We start from the raw sequence: 20836 nt of genomic DNA, 5'->3' as shown, positions 1-20836 counted from the left end.
AACCACCGAGCCACATCTCCAGCCCTTTTTAAATATTTTATTTTGAGTCAGGGACTTGCTAAGATGCACTAAGTTGCTGAAGCTGTCTTTGAACTGGCGATCCTTCTGCCTCAGCCTTCCAAGCAGCTAGGATTACAGGCATGGAATCCACTATGTCCAGCCCCAACTTCGTCCTTTAAAGTATCACAGGTCCCAATGTCTCGGCTAGTGCTATTCTCTAGAATGATGCTCTAAAAAAAAATGTGACGAGGTTCCATAAACACAATTCTTGTCTCACACAACCAACTCTGTGCAGTCTTTGCAGATCTGCATCTGACTTATATAATCAAAGAAAGATACATCTGTGGTTCCAGGTAGGACATGTGGCTTTCCCCTGGCCAACTCTTGCAGAGAGAAAAAACTGCAATAGGCAGTATGATTCTCAAGATGTTCCTGGGAGAAAATAAAGCTGAAGAAGAAAGCTGTGGTGGGGGGCACTTCATTCAGTGGTTAGCTGTTAAAATACTTCTCCAACAAATCCATCCAAAGTGAAATATTAACCACAGGAAAATTAAGATCAGGGGTGTAATGGTCACTTGGAAGGGTCTATTTTAAATGAACTGAGTTCTGTGTTCCTCGATACCTCAGTATAAAAAGGATCGAGACTGATATATATGTGGGATTCCTACCTCAAGACAACACAAATAAAGCCATTTCCTTGAGATTATTGGCAGCATGAGGTTTGCTTGTTCATTCTCTAATTAGTACAAGCTTAGTACGCTTAATCTGCACCTGTGAGCAAAGAAAAGAATCCACCCAAAATGGCTTGGATAAATCCTGAAAATTTTTGCTCATCTCCAATCCAGTGTGGTGGAAAATTTCACTTCAATTCCAGAGATACAGAACCTAGGCTCATGGCAAGGCTAAGCCTAGGCCAATCCTAAAAACGAGTAGGTGGAAAGAGTTTGAAGAAACTGGCTATTGTATTAATAAGTCGGAAGATAACTTAGAATCGAGGGATGAAACCCAGCATCAGATAGTACCCACCAAACAGTCCAGGTGCTCCCCTATGCTTCCCAGTCTCCTTTGCTTTGGGGCCATGTAACTGCTCCTGGCCAATGGATGGTGAGAGGAAGTGATGATTCACTTCCAGATCAAGGCAGTTAAACGCCCACCTGCTCCTGACCCTGGGATTCTGACACCATGCGTTCTAGATGGCTTAGCTGCGAGATGGAGGAGGGCTGCCTGACCTGCACCACACTAAGCGTGAGCAGGAGTAAATAAATATTCATGGTGCAAAGCCACTGAGATTGCAGGGGTCACTGTGGCAGTGAGAGTTGGTCACTTGATAATAAAGCTTCTTCCATGTAAGCAAATCTCAAGAACTTAGCTTTTCTACAAACTGACTCGACCAAGGAGAAGAGCAGCAGGAGTTGTCTTTGAAAGATAAAGTTCACTTGCTGAGCACCTGATATGAGAGATGCTCTGCACCCTTTTTCTCATGCCATCTGATGGGGCAGAAATTATTGCTATTTCCATTGTGTAAGTGAGAAAGCTGAGGCTCATGCAGCTGAGGGAGCTGTCCAAGGCCAGTCAGCTAGGAGGTGGTGCTCTGCATGTTAGCGTACTTGTGATAAAGACACACTTTATGGCTTCCAAATACATTCCCTTTCGGATTAATAAAATATTAATCAAAGAGTTTTGGAGATTAATGTAAGGAGATTTGAAACCATCATTTCAGTTGTTATAATTAACTACATTTCAATGAACTTTATTCTTGTAACCACATGAAAGCCATTGCCTGCGATCTCTATTATTTGGTGTCCCAGAGTGTTTTAGTTTTGATATACGCAGGGTTGGGCACCAGGGCTGCCATGGGAACTGTCAGGAAGAGGACAGGGCGGGGCGCTGGGGTGGGGGGCTTTGCTTCATTCCATATTCTATATTCTGCAAAAATCTGAGCAGTCTCACCAACTAGACGCCTGGGTGGTGGAAACCATGCTTGAGTTTGGAAAGCTCAGAAGGCAAGGGCATGGAGCTCTCTTTCTGTTAGAGTGAGTCACAAATCCTAAAGGCCAGGGCCACCTGAAGAGCCTCCCCACCCCACCACAGGTCTCCAATGTGGCTTCGACTTGCTCCTCATGCTCTCTCTCTACGGCATTAACACCCATGGCGCCTGTGGATGCCACCCTCTCCTTTCTCCAAGACATAAAAGCAGCATTCCTAGGGCCAATGTCTCTTTCCCCAGTGATTGCCCTGATCAGTCCCATTGAACCTCTTGCTCAGCCCCTGGAGTGAGAATACAATGTCACCTTGAGCACCAAAGGGCTTTCAACAGTAATAACAGGACAGCATTTAGAATCCAGCCGGAGCATTTCTTCCCAAAGGAGTTCACAGTCTATCACTCTTGCCTTACACACCAGATGAAAGGGGAGGTCCCAAAGAACTGACGTCTAGGGCGCAGGATGCCACCTCACCCTGGCATGTCCCTTGTTACAGTAAAGCTTATCTTTCCCTCAGTGATCAGCTACTACTAATAAATAAGTCTAACTGACCAAAACCTCAGGGCAAAAGGAAAACAGTACCAGAAAGCCCCACTTGAAGATGAATGTTCAGCAACACATGATTTAGGATGCCGGTCTTACTGTCCTTTTTGAGCTCCCCAGAGGCACCCTGTCCATTACAGTGACCATGAGCCACATGTGATTAGAAAGCATTTGAAATCCATTTAGTCCACATTGGGTTGTGCTTTCAGGATAAAATACTTACCAGTACATATCAGATTTTGAAGACCGTATAAAAAATGCAAAATGGCTCATTAGTAAGTTTTTATTTAATTTTAGACATATTAGGTTAAATAAAATTAATGTCATCCATTCCTTTTCCAATTTTCTAAAACCAAGGCTGCTAAATGCAGTTGTGGCTTGCATTCTGATCAGGCAGTGCTGGTCTAGACCCTCTGAATTTCACCAACCCTCAACCTGCTCTGGTTCTCTGGCTCTCATTGGCCTGGGGAGCCACCAGCTTTGGGCTGAGGACCAGAGAGCACAGGACAGTTCATGAGATTCTCTTGGGTCTGTCCCCAGTAGGGATGGGTGCAGGTATCTTTGGCACTTGTGGGCCATTGGGGGTTTGCAGCAAAGCCCAGGCCACGTGATATCCTGAAGCCCCAGGCCAGGGGCTGCCGTGGCAATGGGCTTCCCAACGTGGAGCGACGGACAAAGAGAGGGGCAGGCTTGGCAAGACGGCGCAGAGTTGGCGGCCTTCCCCGAAGCACATGGGAGGTTGAACTTTGGCTTCGAAGACAGACCTCCGACAGGGCCACTGTCATCTAGCTTTAGTGCTATTTGTCATCACGATCATTATTATTAAACTTACATGAGCCAATTGCTCAGGGCGAATGTCAGGATATGACAAATGGCTGCCTGTTTTGTAAAAATGAGGCATGAATGAGCTTTCTTCCAGCCTGGGCAAAGGACCAGGGCATGAAAGGGACCAGGGGCAGCCTCTCATCTCCCACTAGACCAAGGGCCCACAGCTGCTGGATGGCCACAGCTCCAAGGCCACCCAGCCTTCACCCTCTGCTAGGCTACACACTCAAAGTCCTCCCAGGGAGGCTGGGGCTTCAGAACTTCTGCCCTCTGACAGCTCAGGCCTGGGGGAGCCTGGGGGACAGCACGGGAGGGTTTTAGATGCCACTGGCAATAACTACAACTGTGACCAACATGGCCATCGTAGGCACTCACCAGAGGCCGGGGTCTTTTAATTCTTTCCAGGCCCACTTCAAAGGTGAGGAAATGAGGTGAGACAGCAAGCAGCTTGCTCCAGATCATAAGGCTACTAAGTGACAGGGCTGGGACTCTCCTACACTGAGAGCCTTGACCCCATGTGGGTCCCTGGACAGCTGTGGCGGGAGCTGGCCTGGGGAAGGTGACTCTTGCTGAAGCCACCAGGAGGCCAGCCCCACATTAGAACTTGCTCTGAAGGCTCCGCCTTGAAGGACCGTGTGAGACTATGGGGTGCGCCTGACAGGTCCCTGCTGGCCCTTCCTCCACTGGACTCCACGTTTATTTCATGTTCTACTTGAAACCACAAACGCTGTCATTACAAAATAATGGCCCCGTTCAAGTCGTTTTACTCTCAGGGAAACAAAGAACATTCCCTCCTTTTCTCAGAACAACATTTTATTTTGAAGGAAAAATTACAGTTGCTTTGAAGAACATCATAAATTCTCAAGGATGGAACACAGGACCCAAGAGGTGCTCTTTGTGTATATGGTCAAAACCACTGTCTGACACGTCTGAAGAGTACCATTGGGAAGAAGGAGGGTGGACCTGTTTCCTGGGTGTTCTGTTTGGGCAGCTGGGAACCTGAGCTCGGGAACATGGGCCACCCACCTCTGCACTCCTTGTTGGGACTCCCCCAGCCCGCCCCAGCAGAGGCAGACACTAGAAGGTCGTTTGGAGGAACAAGTGGATCCACTCCAACCACACTCCACAGACACCACTTTCCGCTCAAGTGCAAAATCGAAAGGGCCCTTGGGGTTGCTGGGCTGCTAAGGATGGAGGGGACCTCAGCATTTTGGAAAGGAGCCTGAGGCTCAGAGTGGCAACGTGGCTTGCTTGAGGTTACTGGGTTGAACAGTGGCAAGATTGGGAAAAGACCGGCCTCAGGTTCCCTGGACTGCGTCCCCTTCCACAGCATCAGGCCTGAGACCAGAGTGTGACACACAGGAAGCCCTGCAGCAGGGTGGAGGTCAGGTACCCCCAACTCTCAGCCAAGATGCTTCTGAACAAACTCCATTGGGGTGGCATATCCAAGCCCAGAACATCCACAGGAAGCGCACTGGTGAGAGCCCTGAACCCAACTACAAGAGGTCAACTCTGCCCCTTAGGAGCTCTGTGTCCTTGGGGGAGTTGCTTAGCCTCTCTGAGCTTCCATTTACTCAGCTGTGATACTGGACTTCCGGTTCTCAGGGTGGTGAGGGATGAAATGGCATTGTGTGTAGAAAAGGTGCAGGTGAGTGGGCTATATATATAGAACTCACGCTGCCTGACATCAGAAATAAGAGTCAGCCCCAGGCAAGGCGGGCGGGAGAAAGTTCTCAAGACAATAAACCAACCTGGCTTCCAGGAGGATAGAGAAAACATTTTGGTGTGAGAAGTAATATTAAAAATATGTATCGGATGTCTATAATGATTTTTCTGGTGCCTGGAAAGTCCCAACAAAGCAAACACTAGCCTGCTCTATGCCAGACACTGGATGGGGCACAGATTTTAAAAAATTGCCTCCTCATGCAATTAAATTGATTTTTAGCAGAGAAGCAAAACTTGAGGATTCACTCTTTTCTCATGGTGTTAGAATATCCTGCCTCTCCCTCCGTCACTAACTCCCACTGTTCATGGCTGACTATTCATTTCTGTGGCCTGGCTGATACCCCAAGAAGCGAGACACTGGGGATTCCACATCAAACTGGAGGGACGGACGTGACATGGAAAAATACGCAAAAACATGCTCTCTAAGATCAAGGATCCTAGTATATCATGTGAGAAATATCCGTAATACTTGAAATCTTTGGGGAAAAAATGTGTTATATAAGAATAAAGACTATTACCAAAGACGAAAAGCTTGGGACGTCTGGAGTTCAAACCACATATTTTCTATTTAGACAAAAATTATGGCTTTACTGAGAATTGGCGATAATAGAAAATGATGTCTCTAATGGTAATAAATAAAAGTTCTTTAAGTGCTGGGCTTGATGATGCATGCCTATAATCCTATGATTTAGGAGGCTGAGACAGGAGAATCACCGGTTAGAGGCCAGCCTCAGAAACTTAATGAGATACTATCTCAAAATTTAAAACAAAACAAAACAAAAAAAAAAAAACTAAAGAGGATGGGGGATGCAGTTCAGTGGTTTAACTCTCAATAAAGAAAAAAGAAAAAAAAAGGTGCTGTAAGTATTCACAGTAGCTACCTCTTCTCCCTCCTTCTTTGTTATTTACTTTGCACCATGAGAATGGAGAGCAATCATCAGGCTACCCAAGGCTGCTCTCCGAAAAGATCAGAAGTGGATCAAATGGCACAAAGAATTATTAATGCTGGCTTCAACTAGCAATTAATTCTTTTTATACACCACTGGGATCTATTTGCTAATATTCTGTTGCAGGTTTTTGCATGGTCTGTCATTGTCTTATAAGGTCTTTGGTTTTGCTATGAGGGTGACACTGGTTTATTAGGGTGAGATAGAATGTATTTCATCTGCATTGATCTTCTAGAGCATGCTGTAGGAGATTGGTGTAATTTCTTCCTTAACTGTTTGGTAGGATTCACCAGTGAACCCATCTGGGCCTGGTGCTGTTTTAGAAAGTTACTAATTACTGATGTGATTTTCAAAACACGCCAGGCAGGGTGGCACATGCTTAATAAACCCAGCAACTTGGGAGCTGAGGCAGAATAGCACGTTTATAAAATAAAAAAATAAAAAGGGCTTAGTGGATAAGGGGCCCTAGGTTCAATCCCTAATACCCCCCCCCAGCAAAAAAAAAAAAAAAGGAAAAAAGAAAAAAAAAAAAAACCCAAACTAAACCTAAACCAGACATAGGTGACTTTAGATGGTCCATTTCTTTCTGTGTGAAGTTTTGGTGGATTGTGTCTTTTGAGGAATTGGTCCATTTCATCTAGGTGATCAAATTTGGGCTCAGAGTTGTTCACGGTTCTTGTTTCTTTTCCTTTCATATCCACGGGATTGGTAGTGATGGCCTCTCTTCCATTTCTGAATGTTCGTAGTTTCTTTTTTTCTTTGTTGGGTTGATAAGAGGCTTATCACTTTTATGGATCTTTTTATTTAAAGTTTTAGTTTTTGCTGATTTTCTCTGCTGATTTTGTTTTTCATTTCATTGATTTCTACACTATTTAAAAAAATATTTCTCTTCTGCTTACTTTGAACTTAACTAGCTCACATTTTTGTAGTTCCTAGTGTGGGAGCTTAGAGGATTAATTTTAGATCTTGTTTGTTTTGTATACAACCTTAGAAATTTCCAAGAACTGCTTTCACTGCTTCCTGTGACACTGGATAAGTTGTGCTTTCAATTTTATTTATTTCAAAATATTTTTAACTTTTTCTTGAGATTTCTTTGACTCAAGCATTATTTAGAAGTGTGTTGTTTACTCTTCAAATATTTGGGGATTTTCCAGTTATTGCTCTATTATTGATTTTAATCTTAATTCTTCTGTGGTCGGAGAGCAGACACTGTATGATTCCCAGCCTTTTAAATTTGTTAGAGTGTGTTTTATGGTCCAGAGTGAGGTCCGCATCTTGTTCCATGGGAGCTTGAGAAGGTTGCTCAGGCTATTGCTGGATAAAGCAGTCTGCAGACATCTACTATATCCAGTTGACTGACAATGATGTTGAGTTCAACCATGTGCTCACTTTCTCCCTGCTGGATCTAACAGAGGAGTGCTCCAACTCTAATAGTGGATTCATCTATTTCTCCTTGCAGCTTAATCAGTTTTTGCCTACTTATTTTGACACTCTGTTGTTAGGTGCATACAGGATTGTTATGTCTTCTTAAAGAATTCTCCCTTAATCAGTAAGTAAAAGTTACCCCTGACAACTTTCCTTGCTCTGAAGTTAATTCTGAAAATTAACACAGCGATTTCTGCTTTTTTGATTAGTGCTGGTGTATCTTTCTCTATCCATTTACTTATGATCTACATATGTCACTATCATTAAAATGGGTTTCTTATAAATAAAATACTTGGCACCATTAGGTTTTGTTTTTTTGATCCTGACAACCTCTTGTCTTTTGATTGGTGCATTTAGGCCACTGATATTCAAAGTGATTATTGATACAGTTGATCATGCTTGTTGATTTTTTGCTGCCTTTGTTCTTTGTTTCTGTTTTTTCTTCTATTCTTTTTACGCCTCTTGTGGTTTTGAGTATTCCATTCTCTCTCCTCTCTCAGCAAGTGACACAAGTGACACTACCTTTTTTTTTTTTTAGTGGTTGCCCTAGATTTTGCAGTACACATTCACAATGAATCCAAGTTCATTTAAAAAATGACACTATACCACTTCGTGGGGTCTGTATGTGTATAAAGAATCCATTACTAATGTAATGTTGAACAACTGGTATCTGTTAGATCAATTAAGAAAGGAAAAATAAAAATTTTTATTTTATGTTCCCTTTTCTCCCCCTGATGCTCTTTTCTCTGTGTAGGTCCACGTTTCTGACCTATATCATTTTCATTCTCTAAAGAACCTCTCTTAACATTTCTTGCAAGGCAGGTCTATTGGTAATAAATTCCCTCCATGTAAAGTCTTTATTTTTCTTCTGAAGGATGTTTTTCAGGGTATAGAATTCGACATTGGTATCCCCCCCACCAAACACTTTAAATATTGCACCTCATCCTCTTTGCTTCCTGCCTTTGCTTTTCTTAGGTAAGGTGTCCCCCCTCTGGCTTCTTGCAGGACTCTTTGTTTGATTTCCTGCAGTTGGAGTAGGATGTGTTTCTTTTTTTTTTAATTTTTAATTTATTCTTTAGTTTTCAGTGGACACATCATCTTTGTTTGTATGGGGTTCTGAGGATCGAACCTTGGCCCCATGCATGCCAGGCGAGCACACTACCGCTTGAGCCACATCCCCAGCCCCGGAGTAGGATGTGTTTCGCTGGTTTGTTGCATGGATGCTGCTTGATCTCCTCTGGGCTTCCCAGTTCTGTGGTTTGGTATTTGACATTAATTTGGGGGAAATTCTCAGTTAATCTTGCTTCTTCTGATCTTCCCATTACATGTATATTTTAACAGTTGTTCTTGGATATTTTGTCCAATTTCTTCAGTCTTTTTTCTCTTTGATTTCGTTTTGAAAGCTTTTTCTTTTTTGTTTACAGGAACGAAGGTGATTCTTAATAAGGATACCAAAAAAGTCAAGATGGGAAGACAAATTTGGGACAACCAAGATGGATTTAATTATTCATATGAGGAGGAAAAACAAAGACCTTGTCTGCATTCATCAGTACAAGTCCACTGCAAGTTAGGGGAGTAGAAATAATGAATTTGGGGATTTTGAACATTATTTGAAGAAGTTTAAGAAAAAAAAGGATCAAACTTTTTTTCTAAATAATTGAGTTACTTAAAATGAAACAAATCCCTTAAAGCAGTGTAGTGTGGTTTTTTTTTTATTTTTCTGAGAAAGAATTATATGATTTCATTGTTCTCTGAAGGTAACAACAATAATATATGCTATACATCTGAGTTTTGAACACATCAAGTACCAGGTACTTTCCAATAATGCTTTTCAATAATATATATTTTTCAATAACGTTCTATTCAATTAAATAATACATTCCCCCACAGAGCACTCCATTTCCACCATCCCATTGTTATTAAACCAGTCAATCCCTTGCTTTTCAAAACATATGAGACTCATAGAACATGAACTCCGAGAAAAATCCTAGTAGCAAGTACACCACATAAGCTGAGACGAAATATGGTTCTGTGGCCACGTATGAATGAAGTCCAGTTATTTTTCTGTTGTCACGTAGAGTTTTAAATGTCTCCATCGTGACAGTGCTTTCCGGTGCAACGTGGGAACCCTCCTCTGACCCAGGCTCCCATCAGGATGTGCCACCCTCTCCAAAGTCCCAAACCAATGGGACCACCAGAACTTGGACATGAACCTTCAGAGCCATGAGCCAAAAATCAACCTCTATTTACTTCCCGAGGAGCCTGTCAGCCTGTATTTCCTTATCATGATAGAAAGCTCAGACATCATCCAAGGCATAGTTCTCCCAAGATGGCTTCAGGAACATCTTGTTCTTCTTGTTCTGCAAATGTTCAGGTGCCTAGGAGACATTCTGTTGCTCTTAAAAGACCATTCTGGGATGTCACCAATGACGGTGCGGTAGCTGCCACTGTGGACAGGGTGCGTGGCCTATGAACCCAATGACCCCAGCAGGTATACAGTTCTGACCTCATCTCTAGTCCTGGGGGTCTAGGGTGCCCCCCGGGGCTATGGCTGGCATCTCTCTAACAACAAGCTGGTCTTGGTCATCCCCCTAGGAGGGCCAGGCAGTTACTCCTGGGGGCTCAGCCCCATCCCTCCACCACCATCCAGCCTCTCCATGCTGACCCCTCTCACAGCCCAAATTCTGAAGTGGTCTCCCTGACCCTTTAGTGGCAGCTTAACCAAAAAAGGGATGTCCCACAAGATCCAGAATACAGCACTTGGCAAATAAACCCCGATGGATGAAAACAAAAAACAACAGAAAAACCTTCTGCTGAGATTTTACTATACTATTGTAAAATTTTAAGATGATTTTTGTCTCAATGTCGACTGTTTTCACTGAATAAAAGTTTAACTGGGTCAAAAATCACTGATTTGGAAAAAAAAAAAAAAAACCCAAACCAAACTAAAAAAAAAAAAAATTCTGGAAGCCGAAAGCCCAAGATCAGGGTGCCAGTAATTCTAAGCACTGGTGAGGGCCGCTTTTCTGATGACTCCAAGAAGAGTTGGTGCCACCCCCAGGTACACGGTGGCACCTCACTGTAAGAATGTCAGATGCTGGGGTTCAGGTGTCTCCTTGGCTCTGGTCCAGGGAGCCAGGTGTGTGCCAGCTTTTTGCAAACCCCGGCACTCCTGGCTCAGGTGTAATGAGGCAGTTACAAAGGAGGTGCCACTGGCCTGATTCTGAAGGAGCACCAGCAGAATTTTGAATAAGGTGCCAGGTTTTCATTTGGCAGAAAGATGCCGGCACCCACGTGGTGATTCTCTGAGTCAGGAATGTGTCCTGGGCAGGCACGATTTTCCATGATCCTCAGATGGGGCATGCACAGTACTGAGTGTGGTGGGGAGAAGGTATTCCTGTTTCCAGTCTCTGTGTAATTCTTCTAGGTAAGCTCTCCTGTGGGGCTAACCTCTCTCTAGCTCTTCTTCTGCTGATGGAGGAAGAAAGTCAGGGAAGCAATAACGAACTGACTAGTTTTGGGAAAACACTATTCTATTTGACTTGAGTCACCCAACTTCTTCAGCACCCTGTCCAACTAACCACTACAGTCCCTTCTTAAGTCAAGAGAAACCAAACACCTCTTTGGATTCTGTTTCTTCTCCCAACCTCACATTTTCAGGAACCTTCTTGATAGTGGGATTGGATTTTCATCAAAGCTACCCCTGAACATAGCTTTTAAGCCAGCATGGTGCTGGGCACGACCCCCATTACTACTGGGGAAATCAAAGCACAGTAAGTTCAAGGGAAGTGACCATTCTCATAGCAGGAATGTGGCAGGTGGCACTAGCATCCACCTGGTTCTTGCTCTTCCACCTCTCCTGGTCCCCACTCTGTAAACAGAGCTGTGAATGGACAAGGTCACCTGAAATACTGCCCTTGACCTTTGGGATTTTTGCTTACTCCTCCTTCCTGTTCTGTTTGGGTAGAGTGAAAACAATATTGATGCAGTATGTTCTCTCCCACCACCCTGACAAATGCACCTTCCTTTGCTAGTTGGCTGGGATTGCCCTAACAAGATGCCACAGACGAGGTGGCTTAATTAACAGAAATGTACTTACTTCTCAGCTCTGGTGGCTGGAAGTTCAGATCAAAGTGCCAGCAGGGCTGATTTCTGGTGAGGCCTCTCTTCCTGGCTTGCAGACAGCTCCCTTCTCCCTGTGTCCCCACATGGTCTTTCCTCTGTCCCTCCCTCTTCGTGGTCTAATTTTACCTTAATGACCTCTTTAAAGAGCCCATCTCTTACTGCTGGATGTGAGGCTTTTTCTTCCCCACTGAAGCTGCTCTTCTAAGAACTTAGAGTGACATTTGTCAGATGGGGATAATCAGAGAGCCTTTCTCTAAGGCAGGCTTTGAGAACTGAGTCTTGCCTGTAATGAGCTTGGCCTGCTTTGGAGGCAGCACACTGGAGTTGGAGCTTCAACATCTGGATTGAGGGGAGCACACAATTTGGTCCTTACCACTTCCTGATGACCTGGACGGCTACATTTGACTTTGGAATCCTTGGACCCCCGAGACTCCACTCTAGTGTGTAAAAAAGACTGCAGTGGACTTTTGGCAAGAACGGTTGTTCTTTCTTGCCTCTTGGCAAAATCTGAAATTTAAGAAAAGTCTAAAATATTTCCTAGCCAGCCCTTAGCAGAGAAGTTTGTTGACCTCCTGCCCTAAAACACAGGGAAGGAGCCCCCTTTGCCTAAGTCCTCATCACCTTTATCTACAGAATGTGGTGGAAGTAATGCAGCTAAGTTCCAGTTGGAGCCTTAAGGAGCCTTGTGGCTTCTTCTGTTTTTGTCCTTTTAGAAGCCAACTGCCACATCAAGAGCTCAGGATACACTGAGTGACAAGTGACTGCATGGAAAGAAAGACCATGTACAGAACCCAAGGTGCCGTGGCCAACAGCCACTGCCAACCACCAGTGGCCATCTTGGCTCCTCAGCACCAGCAGAGCTGAGCTCCTATGGCCGACACCCTGCAGCTGCCAGGAGCGGTGGCTGCCGTCCTACCCACAGAATCACAGCGTTAACACGATTGGTATTTTAAACCATTCACTCTTGGGAGGTTACTCAGCACCAGATAACGGAAACAACTGTCAAGTAACAGACTAGGGAGTGCTCCCTGCGGGGCAGGCCAAGCCTGTCTGGGCAGAACTCACCCCAGTCCCAAAGCTGCACTTTGAGGAAGATACTATAATTGTGCCCTTATTATGGATGCCACTCCAAGTTCTTAAAAGAGCAGAGCTACAGCCAGAGTGTATTAGACCACAATACAAGTCTTTCCTGAAGTCCAACAGGAAGTCTTTCCTTGAGGGTGATTGCTAAGACTGCACCGGCTCCAACAGAGCAGAGGTGCAGTGGTCCTGAGCAGGTGCATGGCCCTCAGCCCTCTTGTCTGTCTCCAAGGGTCCTCGGGCCCCGCCCAGCAGCCCTTGCCTCTGGTCTCCTTTCTGGGGATGGACGGGTGCTGGGGAAAAGCCAGCAGGACTCACAGTGAGAAACCCACCCTAGGGCCTGCCTCAGGCTGTCTGCTGACCCTGGGAGCCGTCAAAATGTTCCCTGTGCTTCTGGACCAGATAACCACTTATGAGTCAAGCAATGAAACAGAGCTAAGAAAACACTTCGTGCCTTTAAGAGCTTTATTATTAGCTGGAATAAAAGTTTTTCCAGAGCTGGGGGGGGGTCCTCCTTAGATGTTTTGGGTAACAGGGAATAAGTGACACCCATGGCATTGGGGCAACAGGCCTGCTCTTGGAGGCTGGTGGACCAGGGTCCTGGCCCCACCACTTGCTGTCTGAGGGCTTGGGCAGAGCACCTCTCCTGTCCAAGTCTCCCTCTCCTTGGATGCAAAACAGGGATAATACAACTTGCCTCAGAGACCACTGCGAGAACTAAAGGTGAGAACAGGTATCTGTGCATGGTTCACACTGGGAAATGACAAACATTGGCAATCTCTCTCCAGAGACCCACCTCCTCCCCACCACTGCCCTGGCAATTTTACAAAGAAAGGTGAAATAAAGCTCAGAAATCCTCAGCTCATTTTTATAGGATTAAAAATATATCCCTAAATGAAGGGCCCATTAGTGCAGGCTACAGAATATTGGGAGAAAAGAATGAACTAGAGCATTATGGTGTGTGTGTGGGGTGGTTCTGAAGCCAAGTAGCAGGCCTGGGCGAGCCCCCAGCTGGCTGGAAGGAGGAGGCATGCCCTGTGGCATCTGAGCAGGAACCTGTAGTCCCCCCTCCCAGGGCAACAGCCAGTGCAGGAGGAGAGATGGGTGCAAAGCCTAGGACTCCTTGGATTGGGACCTTGGGAAACATTAATACATCTCTCAGCACTTCCGTTTGGTCATCTGGAAGACGGAATTGACTTAAGTATTGAAATAAAGTAAACGAGGAGCTTAGCCCTGGTCTAGGACATAGAAGGCATTCAGCAAGGAGCAGCGATCCCCCAAATCCCCCAGGGACCTGGTCTTTCTGTAGGGGAGGGGAGGAGGGGACAGGAGAAGGGAAGGGAGCACGGCTGGCCTGCGGACCAGCAGGTGCCCAGCGCCGTCAGTCGGGCTGAGCGGATTGGGCTCTGAGGCCGGGAGAATCACGAGACCCTGCAGGAGCTGTAGGCAGGTGAATCACACAACCCACCTGATCCCCAGGAAAGACCCGAGAACTACACAATTCAAGGAAGAGCCCGCAGGGCAGCCAGGCTTTGGTCTTGAAGTCTTGCTCCTAGCAGAGCGGGGTCTTCATTTTCCCTGGCAAAGCGGAGTCCTCGGGCCTGACCTCGACAGAGGGAAATTGGCCTCTGATGGAAAGAAGGCCGCCCTGGGCTTATCATTCTCTGTCTTTAATCAAGAGCTTTTCTCCGCTCCCACCCGCAGCTGGTGTGGGGCCGAGCAGGAACGGCTGGCGCTCCCCCACCTCTCCCTCCCTCCCTCCCTCCTTGTGGCGAGGGCTAATTTACTGCCTGACTGCCTGGCTGTGCCCAAGGAAGGAGTCATTTTCTCATCGAGTTTTCAGATCCTCTGTTACCGTCCACCCCTCTCTCCAGCCCCTTCCCCAGAGCCACGGAGAGTCTCTGAGACAGCAATGGCAGGGGGTGGGGAAGGAGCAGCACAGGCTGATGTCCCATCCACCTGCAGACCCTCAGGTCCCCCAGCCCATTGGCCTCTCATGCTGCTGATGAGGCATGCAGCCCCTTTACCCTGTATCCTGTGCCACTGCCCCTCACCTGTGATAGCCGGGGGATCACCCTCCCAGTCACCTGGCTCCAGAGTTCCTGCCTCTGAGCCTCCAACCTTGTCCCACTTCCATCGCTACCTTAGGAAGGCGGCATGCACCCCTGATCCCGAGCACAGACCAAGAGCCCAGCACGGCCCAGAGCCTGGGTGGGTGCTCAGCAGTAAGCACAGCACAGAGGCTGCCCTCGCAGGGCTTAGTGGGATGGCAGACAAATCAATCCAGCAGTCCATCCTAGTCCATCAGTAGGGCACGAGTGCCACGGAAACATCAGGGGCAGGGGCCAGCAGTGTGGGCTGGGGCTGGAGGCTTGCAGGTTCACACGGGGTCCTCAGGACAGAGGACCTTCCCAAGCTGGGAAGTGAAGGCTTGGGGGAGGGAAAAGAGGGAGCACATTAATGCTTGTGGGGGGCATCCTAGGCAGAGGGAAGAGGAGGAGGAAAATCCTGGAGGAGGGAGAAAGTCTGGCAATGTGAGGGGCAGAAGGGAATTCAGCGCAGCTGGTTGAGAGATGAGTTCAGGGGTTTGGGGAGACATGGTCAGGGAGGGAATGTGGAGTGTCTTAGTTCATTTCCTGTGGCTATAACAAAATACCTGAGGCTGGGTAATAAAGAAAAGAGGTTTATTTAGCTCATGGTTTTAGAGGCTCAAGAACATGGCATCAACATCAGCTCTGCTCTGGTGAGGGCTCCCTTGGAAGTGTCACAGGGCAGATGGCATCATGGCAGAGTACAGTTGTGTGAGGAAGAGATCACATGGTAAAACAGGAAGCCAAAGTGCAGGGGTGGGCCACTCTTAGTGTCTCATAACAACTCACTCTTTTTGGAACCAACTGAAGTCCCACAGAGCCACAATCCGGGTTCCCTTCCTTTTGACCTCCGAGGTCCTGGCCAAGGCTGAGCTCGCCAATGCCTGCCTTCTTTGGAGTAAGGCTACGGCTCCCTGTTCTTTTGCGCATAACTTGGTCTTTTTTCTCCCACCCCAAGCTGCAGCTCCCTCTGCAAAGGGGACCTTGACTCTTCCAAAAGAGAGGTCACACTTGATGGCCCCTGGCTGTGTCTCATGGTGAAGGTTGCTTTTACTACATGGTAGAGCCACTTGGAACAACAGGTGGGTTTTATATAAAAATGCAGCTGCCTGGCCTCTGCCATGGGCATCACTGGCCTGGCATTCCCACGGGGCTAGACTGCAGAAGCTGCACCCTGGGGATAGGTCTCCTGCTCCCTCTTGTCCAATCTCCAACCCTCATTGGACTTGCCCATCTGCTCCCAGGCAGAGGAGAGCCAACCATGCCCAATGATCTCCCAAGTGATTTTAGCCACAGCAAAGGTGACATCTGATATCGCCAAGAGGAATACTGTCCTGTCCCTGTCTTGAAATCCACATCTCTCCTGGGCTGTATCATCCCTGTCTAACTCCCCAAGGCCCTCCTGGCAGATCTCCTCCAGGGCCCCCTACTGGCCACGCATCCCCAGGCCTGGGACAGTGCCAGGTACTTGGTAGGCACCTGATGAATGTGTGGACCGATAGATGCCACCTGCTGGGTAGGGGCTTGGGTGTTTCTGGTTCACCTTTCTGGTTCTCAGGGGTTTGTCCAGCATTAGTGGCTGGATCACATTCTGAGTCACTGATTGTGTCTCTGTCATGACTCAGCACCTGGATCCCGGTTCAGAAGGAGGCAGGTCCCTCCTCTCCTCAGAGACGCCCAAGAAGAGATAGTCTACGACTGAGTGCTTGGTTTTAGTGCCCTTCCTCCCCTAACTCTGGAGACGATGCTATCTGTGAAAAGAATGTATGGGTTCTGGGGTCAGAAAGCCCTGGTCCACATCCACCTTTGCCTGTCACCAGCTGTGAGATCCTGGGCGAGTCTTGGAACCTCTGCTCATGTATAACATGTGACAAACAAGAAGATGTGCCCAGAGGGCTTGGTACAGAGTAGACGGCAACACATCATGGGTGAGGTCCCCTGCGTGTGGTCCTGCATGGTCTCCTACCAAGTCTGCAAAGACAACCTCATGTGGCACACTCTAAGCAAGCTTCTCTGCCCTGCAGCAGGGCACACAGAGGGACACTTCCCGTGCAGCGTCTCCTTCTTCCAGGAAGGAGAGGACAGTGCTACGACTTGGAGTCTGATTCTCGGCCGTTGAGAGACATCTGGCTGTGACAGGGTCTCACATCCTGAAATGGCCAACTCCCAGAAGGATCAGCCCCACGTGAAGCTTTTGTTCCGCCTTCTCAGGGACCCTCATGGCCCTGGAATTATGTGTTCCATGTCAAAGCAAAGAGGACCCTTTGTGTCAGCTTCAGGGATCATTTTCTGAGTTAGCACCCCCCCCCTTCCGTGGGTGTTCATCTCAAGTCCCCAGCCACCTTTGTGAGTGACATTTCTAGCCTTGGCCCTGTCATTACTGGTTAGAGAGATGCTACAGTATTAATCGATTTCAAGGTTTCTGAACAAATAGCCATACATGTTTAAGCCCCTGCTCTGCCTATTAGGGGAAATGCCACCTATGATAATTATGCTGCCTCTGCCTGACAGGAAGATTTACACAGGAGACAGAATGACTGTAACCTCTGAGAAAATCCTGAAACCTTGGACCTGTTCGGTCTTTCCCGATACAGCAGGTATTCCTGAGGCCAAATGCATCAACTTCCTGAATGCAACCAGGAAAAAGGCCAGCAAAGCAGACAAGACCTGAAGTCACACTAACTCTGTCCCAACAGAGAGGCTCGTGGGCTCAGGAAAGTCATCGGGACTGAGACACAGCTGTGCCTGCTGATGTCTGCAGAGTGCCACTTCTGCCAAGGGTGAGCACCCAGGGGCAGCCAGATGTGCTTCTGGATCCCTGAAGGCAAACTGCGTGGCACAGGAAGCTTCCAGAAGGTGGTCTGCATACTTCATGGCTCAGTAGTCACTGAGCAGGAAGGCGGATGATGGTGTTTCTTACCATTGGGGGCTCACATAAGTCACTGCGGCCTCAGTCACCTCAGCTGAAACAGTGGCCCCATGGGAACTCCCTGGTGGGGTTTGTTAGGAGAAATAAATGAGGGAAAGTATCTGTGGCACCTGGTACACAGCAAGCACTCAATAAACGGTGATCACGCCATTTATTACTGGGCGTAAAGAGAAGAAAGGAAGGGAGGCTTTGGAAAAGGGCATCTGGAGCGAGAGCAGGCTGTTCCTTGAGTATGAAGAGGCCCCAAGTTCCCCAGATCTGCCCAAAGTGTGATTAAGGTGGAATGACGTCCCCAAGACCTGTCACTGTCACCTTTTCATAGTAAGAAGGACTCTGCAGGTACAGGGTGAGGCTCTTGAGGTGGGCAGATGATCCCAGATCACCCAGGGGCCCAACAGAACCAAACGTCCTTGTTAGAGAAGAGGGAAGCTGGGGGTTGGAGCTGGAGAAGACGGAGAGGGGCCAGAAGATGCCAGGAGGCAGGGGACGTGGGAGAAGGAAGGCACCCTGAGAAGGAAAGAGGCGGCCTCCAGCTTTTGGGGGAGGCCAGGAAACAGGTTCTCCCTGAAAGCTTCCAGAGGAACGGCTCTGCCAACAACTTGACTTTAACTCAGAGAGACTGATTCTGACCTCCAGGGCTCTGTGTTCAACCTGTGTTCCGAGCTGCTGACCTGTGGCTGTTTGATGCAGTAGCAACAGGAAGTTCATACATAGGAAGGACACTGAGCAGCAAAGACCAGCCGTTCAAATGGGTGAATCTTAACTCTCTGGAAAGTGGACCCTGTCAACCCTGGTGCCGTCACGCAGTTGGCGTGTATCCATCACGGGAAGCTGACCGTGTGATCGGCAGACCTGGCCTTACTGGAGACGAGGGTCAAAGTCACCTTCACTCCTGGAAATGCTGCCATCCTCTGTCACCAATCTATATGGCATCTGGTGGGTTGTTCCCTGGTGCTCAGCACCTGTCAGTCAGTAGGAGGCTTCCGAATCCCCACTACATCCAGAGGAGTAGTTTTTATTGTACCATCAATTTGTCACATTGAAAAATGTGGCTATTTAAGTTCAGGTTATGCCTGGAGGTACCAATGAGTGAGCTTTTGAGGGAAAACCTCCAATAACTTATATGTCAAGATGACATGTCGCCTATGGCCATGTCATCAGAACTTGATTTCCCAAGTGCAGTCTGTTTGAATGTAGTCTAAGAAAATAACAAACAAAAAAGCCCTTAAGAGAAGAATAAAACTCAGTTTTCTTTCTGGAACAGTGACCATCATTGTGAGTCATATTAGGTACAAATAATGAGGGTCCACTAGGTGCCAAATGTTGCACGAGGGCTGTTAGTCCTTGTAGCAGTTCTTAACAGGAATGTGTCATTATCCCTAACTCCCCCACCCATCAGAGAAAAGAAAGACAGGTGCGGGGGACTAAAAGACTGGCCTGAGTTCCCAATGTCCACAGACAAGAGCAGATTGAAGCTCACAGAGGTCTGACTCCGAGCTTGTCATTCCTGGTATTCCCTCTGGGTCTGAGACAAGTGCATGGGCCACTATGATGGACAGATGTGGGATCCACTGTCCACAGCCATTAGGGGGGCTCTATGAAGACCTCGGGTTGGTCCAACTTTGCACCAGTTTCTGTAATGGTCTGAATATGAGGTGTCCCCCCAAAGTTCATGTGTGAGACAGTGCAAGACGGTTTAGAGGAGAAATGATTGTATTGTGAGAGTCTTAACGCAATCAGTGAATTAATCCCCTGATAGGGATTAACTGAGTGGTCACTGAAGGGGGAGGGTGTGGCCGAATGGGAATTGGGGGCGTGGCTTTGGGGTATATATATTTGGTATCTGGAGAGTGGAGTCTCTCTACTTCCTGATCATGATGTGAGCTGCTTCCCTCTGCCTCTCTCTTCCGCCATGTTGTTCAGCCTCACCGCCAGCCCCAAGGAATGGAGCTGGCCTTCTGTGGACTAAGACCTCCAAAACGGTGAGCCCTTAAATAAACTTTTCTTCCTCTACGGTTGTTCTGGTTGGGTCCTTTTAGTCACAGAGGCAAAAAAAAGCTGACGAAGACACTTTCCATCAGGCTGGGGCGCAGGTGGGGAAAGGCTGCTGCATCTGCAGGGCTGTGTGAGGACAGGAAGTGGCCTTCATGTTGACCCAGGGTCACACACCATTCTATCACTGGCACACATGAAGCTTCCCAAGACAGGAAGAGGATTCCTCAGTACGTGTTCTACCAAAGACACAGCAGTACAGCCCACTGCTGGGAGGATTCAAACCGTGGAACCATTTAGCTTTCAACAAACCCAGAGGTTCTTCCTAAATTAGACACTGAACATCAAGTAGCACGGAGCACGCATTCCTCGGAGGTTGCTAAAAAAGCCCTTATTGCCACCACCTTGCAACCCAGCTTTTCTGGGAGTGCTTCACAGGCCGCTCCCCCACCCATCAGAGCCTCTTAAATTACCTTGGCCACGGTCACGTGAGAAATGTGGTTTACCCTGAAGCTGGCCCACATGCACACCTAACACAAACCAAAGTTTCACAAGATGAGCCCTACTGTGTGCAATAAGCTCTCCTATTTCCTCTTCCTACACGTTCATCTATTGTTCAGTCTATTTGGTGGCCATGACCCACACACGGACCTAGGTGATTCACGAATGACCCCATATTCCAGTGGGGGTTGTGTTTGCCCTTTGATTTCCTGGTCTATAAAAGAAGGACCGGGGATCCCTACCTCCGGGGCGATGTAATCTGGAGTCCCACAGAAGGTCCTGGTTGTGACTCCATCCATCATGTGTTCTTTGCACATCCCAAAGTCAGCGATTTTGATATGTCCTTCTGAATCCAGCATGACATTATCTAACTTCAGGTCCCTGCAAAGAAGCAGGACAACATCAGAGTCCTTCCCACGACAGGTCAGGGTTTGCTTTGGAGCTGGTGAAACAGAAGGATACTTAACTAGTTGCCATCTCAGGGGCATTTAAACTGTACGTCCCTGGAGACCAGAGGCCAGGAGTTCTTGTGTCTTTATATCTCCAGAGCCTCACACAGAGTCTGGGATATGGTAGGAACTGGCACATTGAATGGTTGTTCCTAGGAATCCAGACAATCCAATTTATGAGGTCTGAGGGGATCCCACTCATTTGATTCATTATCGTGCACAA

The 20836-nt window shown here is 47.4% G+C and overlaps 1 protein-coding gene across 2 annotated transcripts in view; it reads right to left on the bottom strand.

Annotated features, from left to right (window-relative positions):
• Positions 1-20836, bottom strand: part of Prkca (protein kinase C alpha) — a 410592-nt gene that overhangs the window by 32287 nt on the left and 357469 nt on the right. For both annotated transcript variants that reach the window (XM_058572202.1, XM_046422686.2), the window contains exon 13: positions 20407-20545. In XM_058572202.1, the coding sequence (XP_058428185.1) occupies positions 20407-20545 (139 nt within the window). The remainder of the gene's footprint in view (positions 1-20406; positions 20546-20836) is intronic.

The sequence above is a fragment of the Marmota monax genome, unplaced genomic scaffold, assembly GCF_021218885.2.
Source record: "Marmota monax isolate L192 unplaced genomic scaffold, Marmota_monax_Labrador192_F-V1.1 WCK01_AAM20220418_F8-fsc00173, whole genome shotgun sequence".
In the NCBI taxonomy this organism is placed as follows: Eukaryota; Metazoa; Chordata; class Mammalia; order Rodentia; family Sciuridae; genus Marmota; species Marmota monax.
This window is presented reverse-complemented; position numbering and strand designations above follow the sequence as displayed.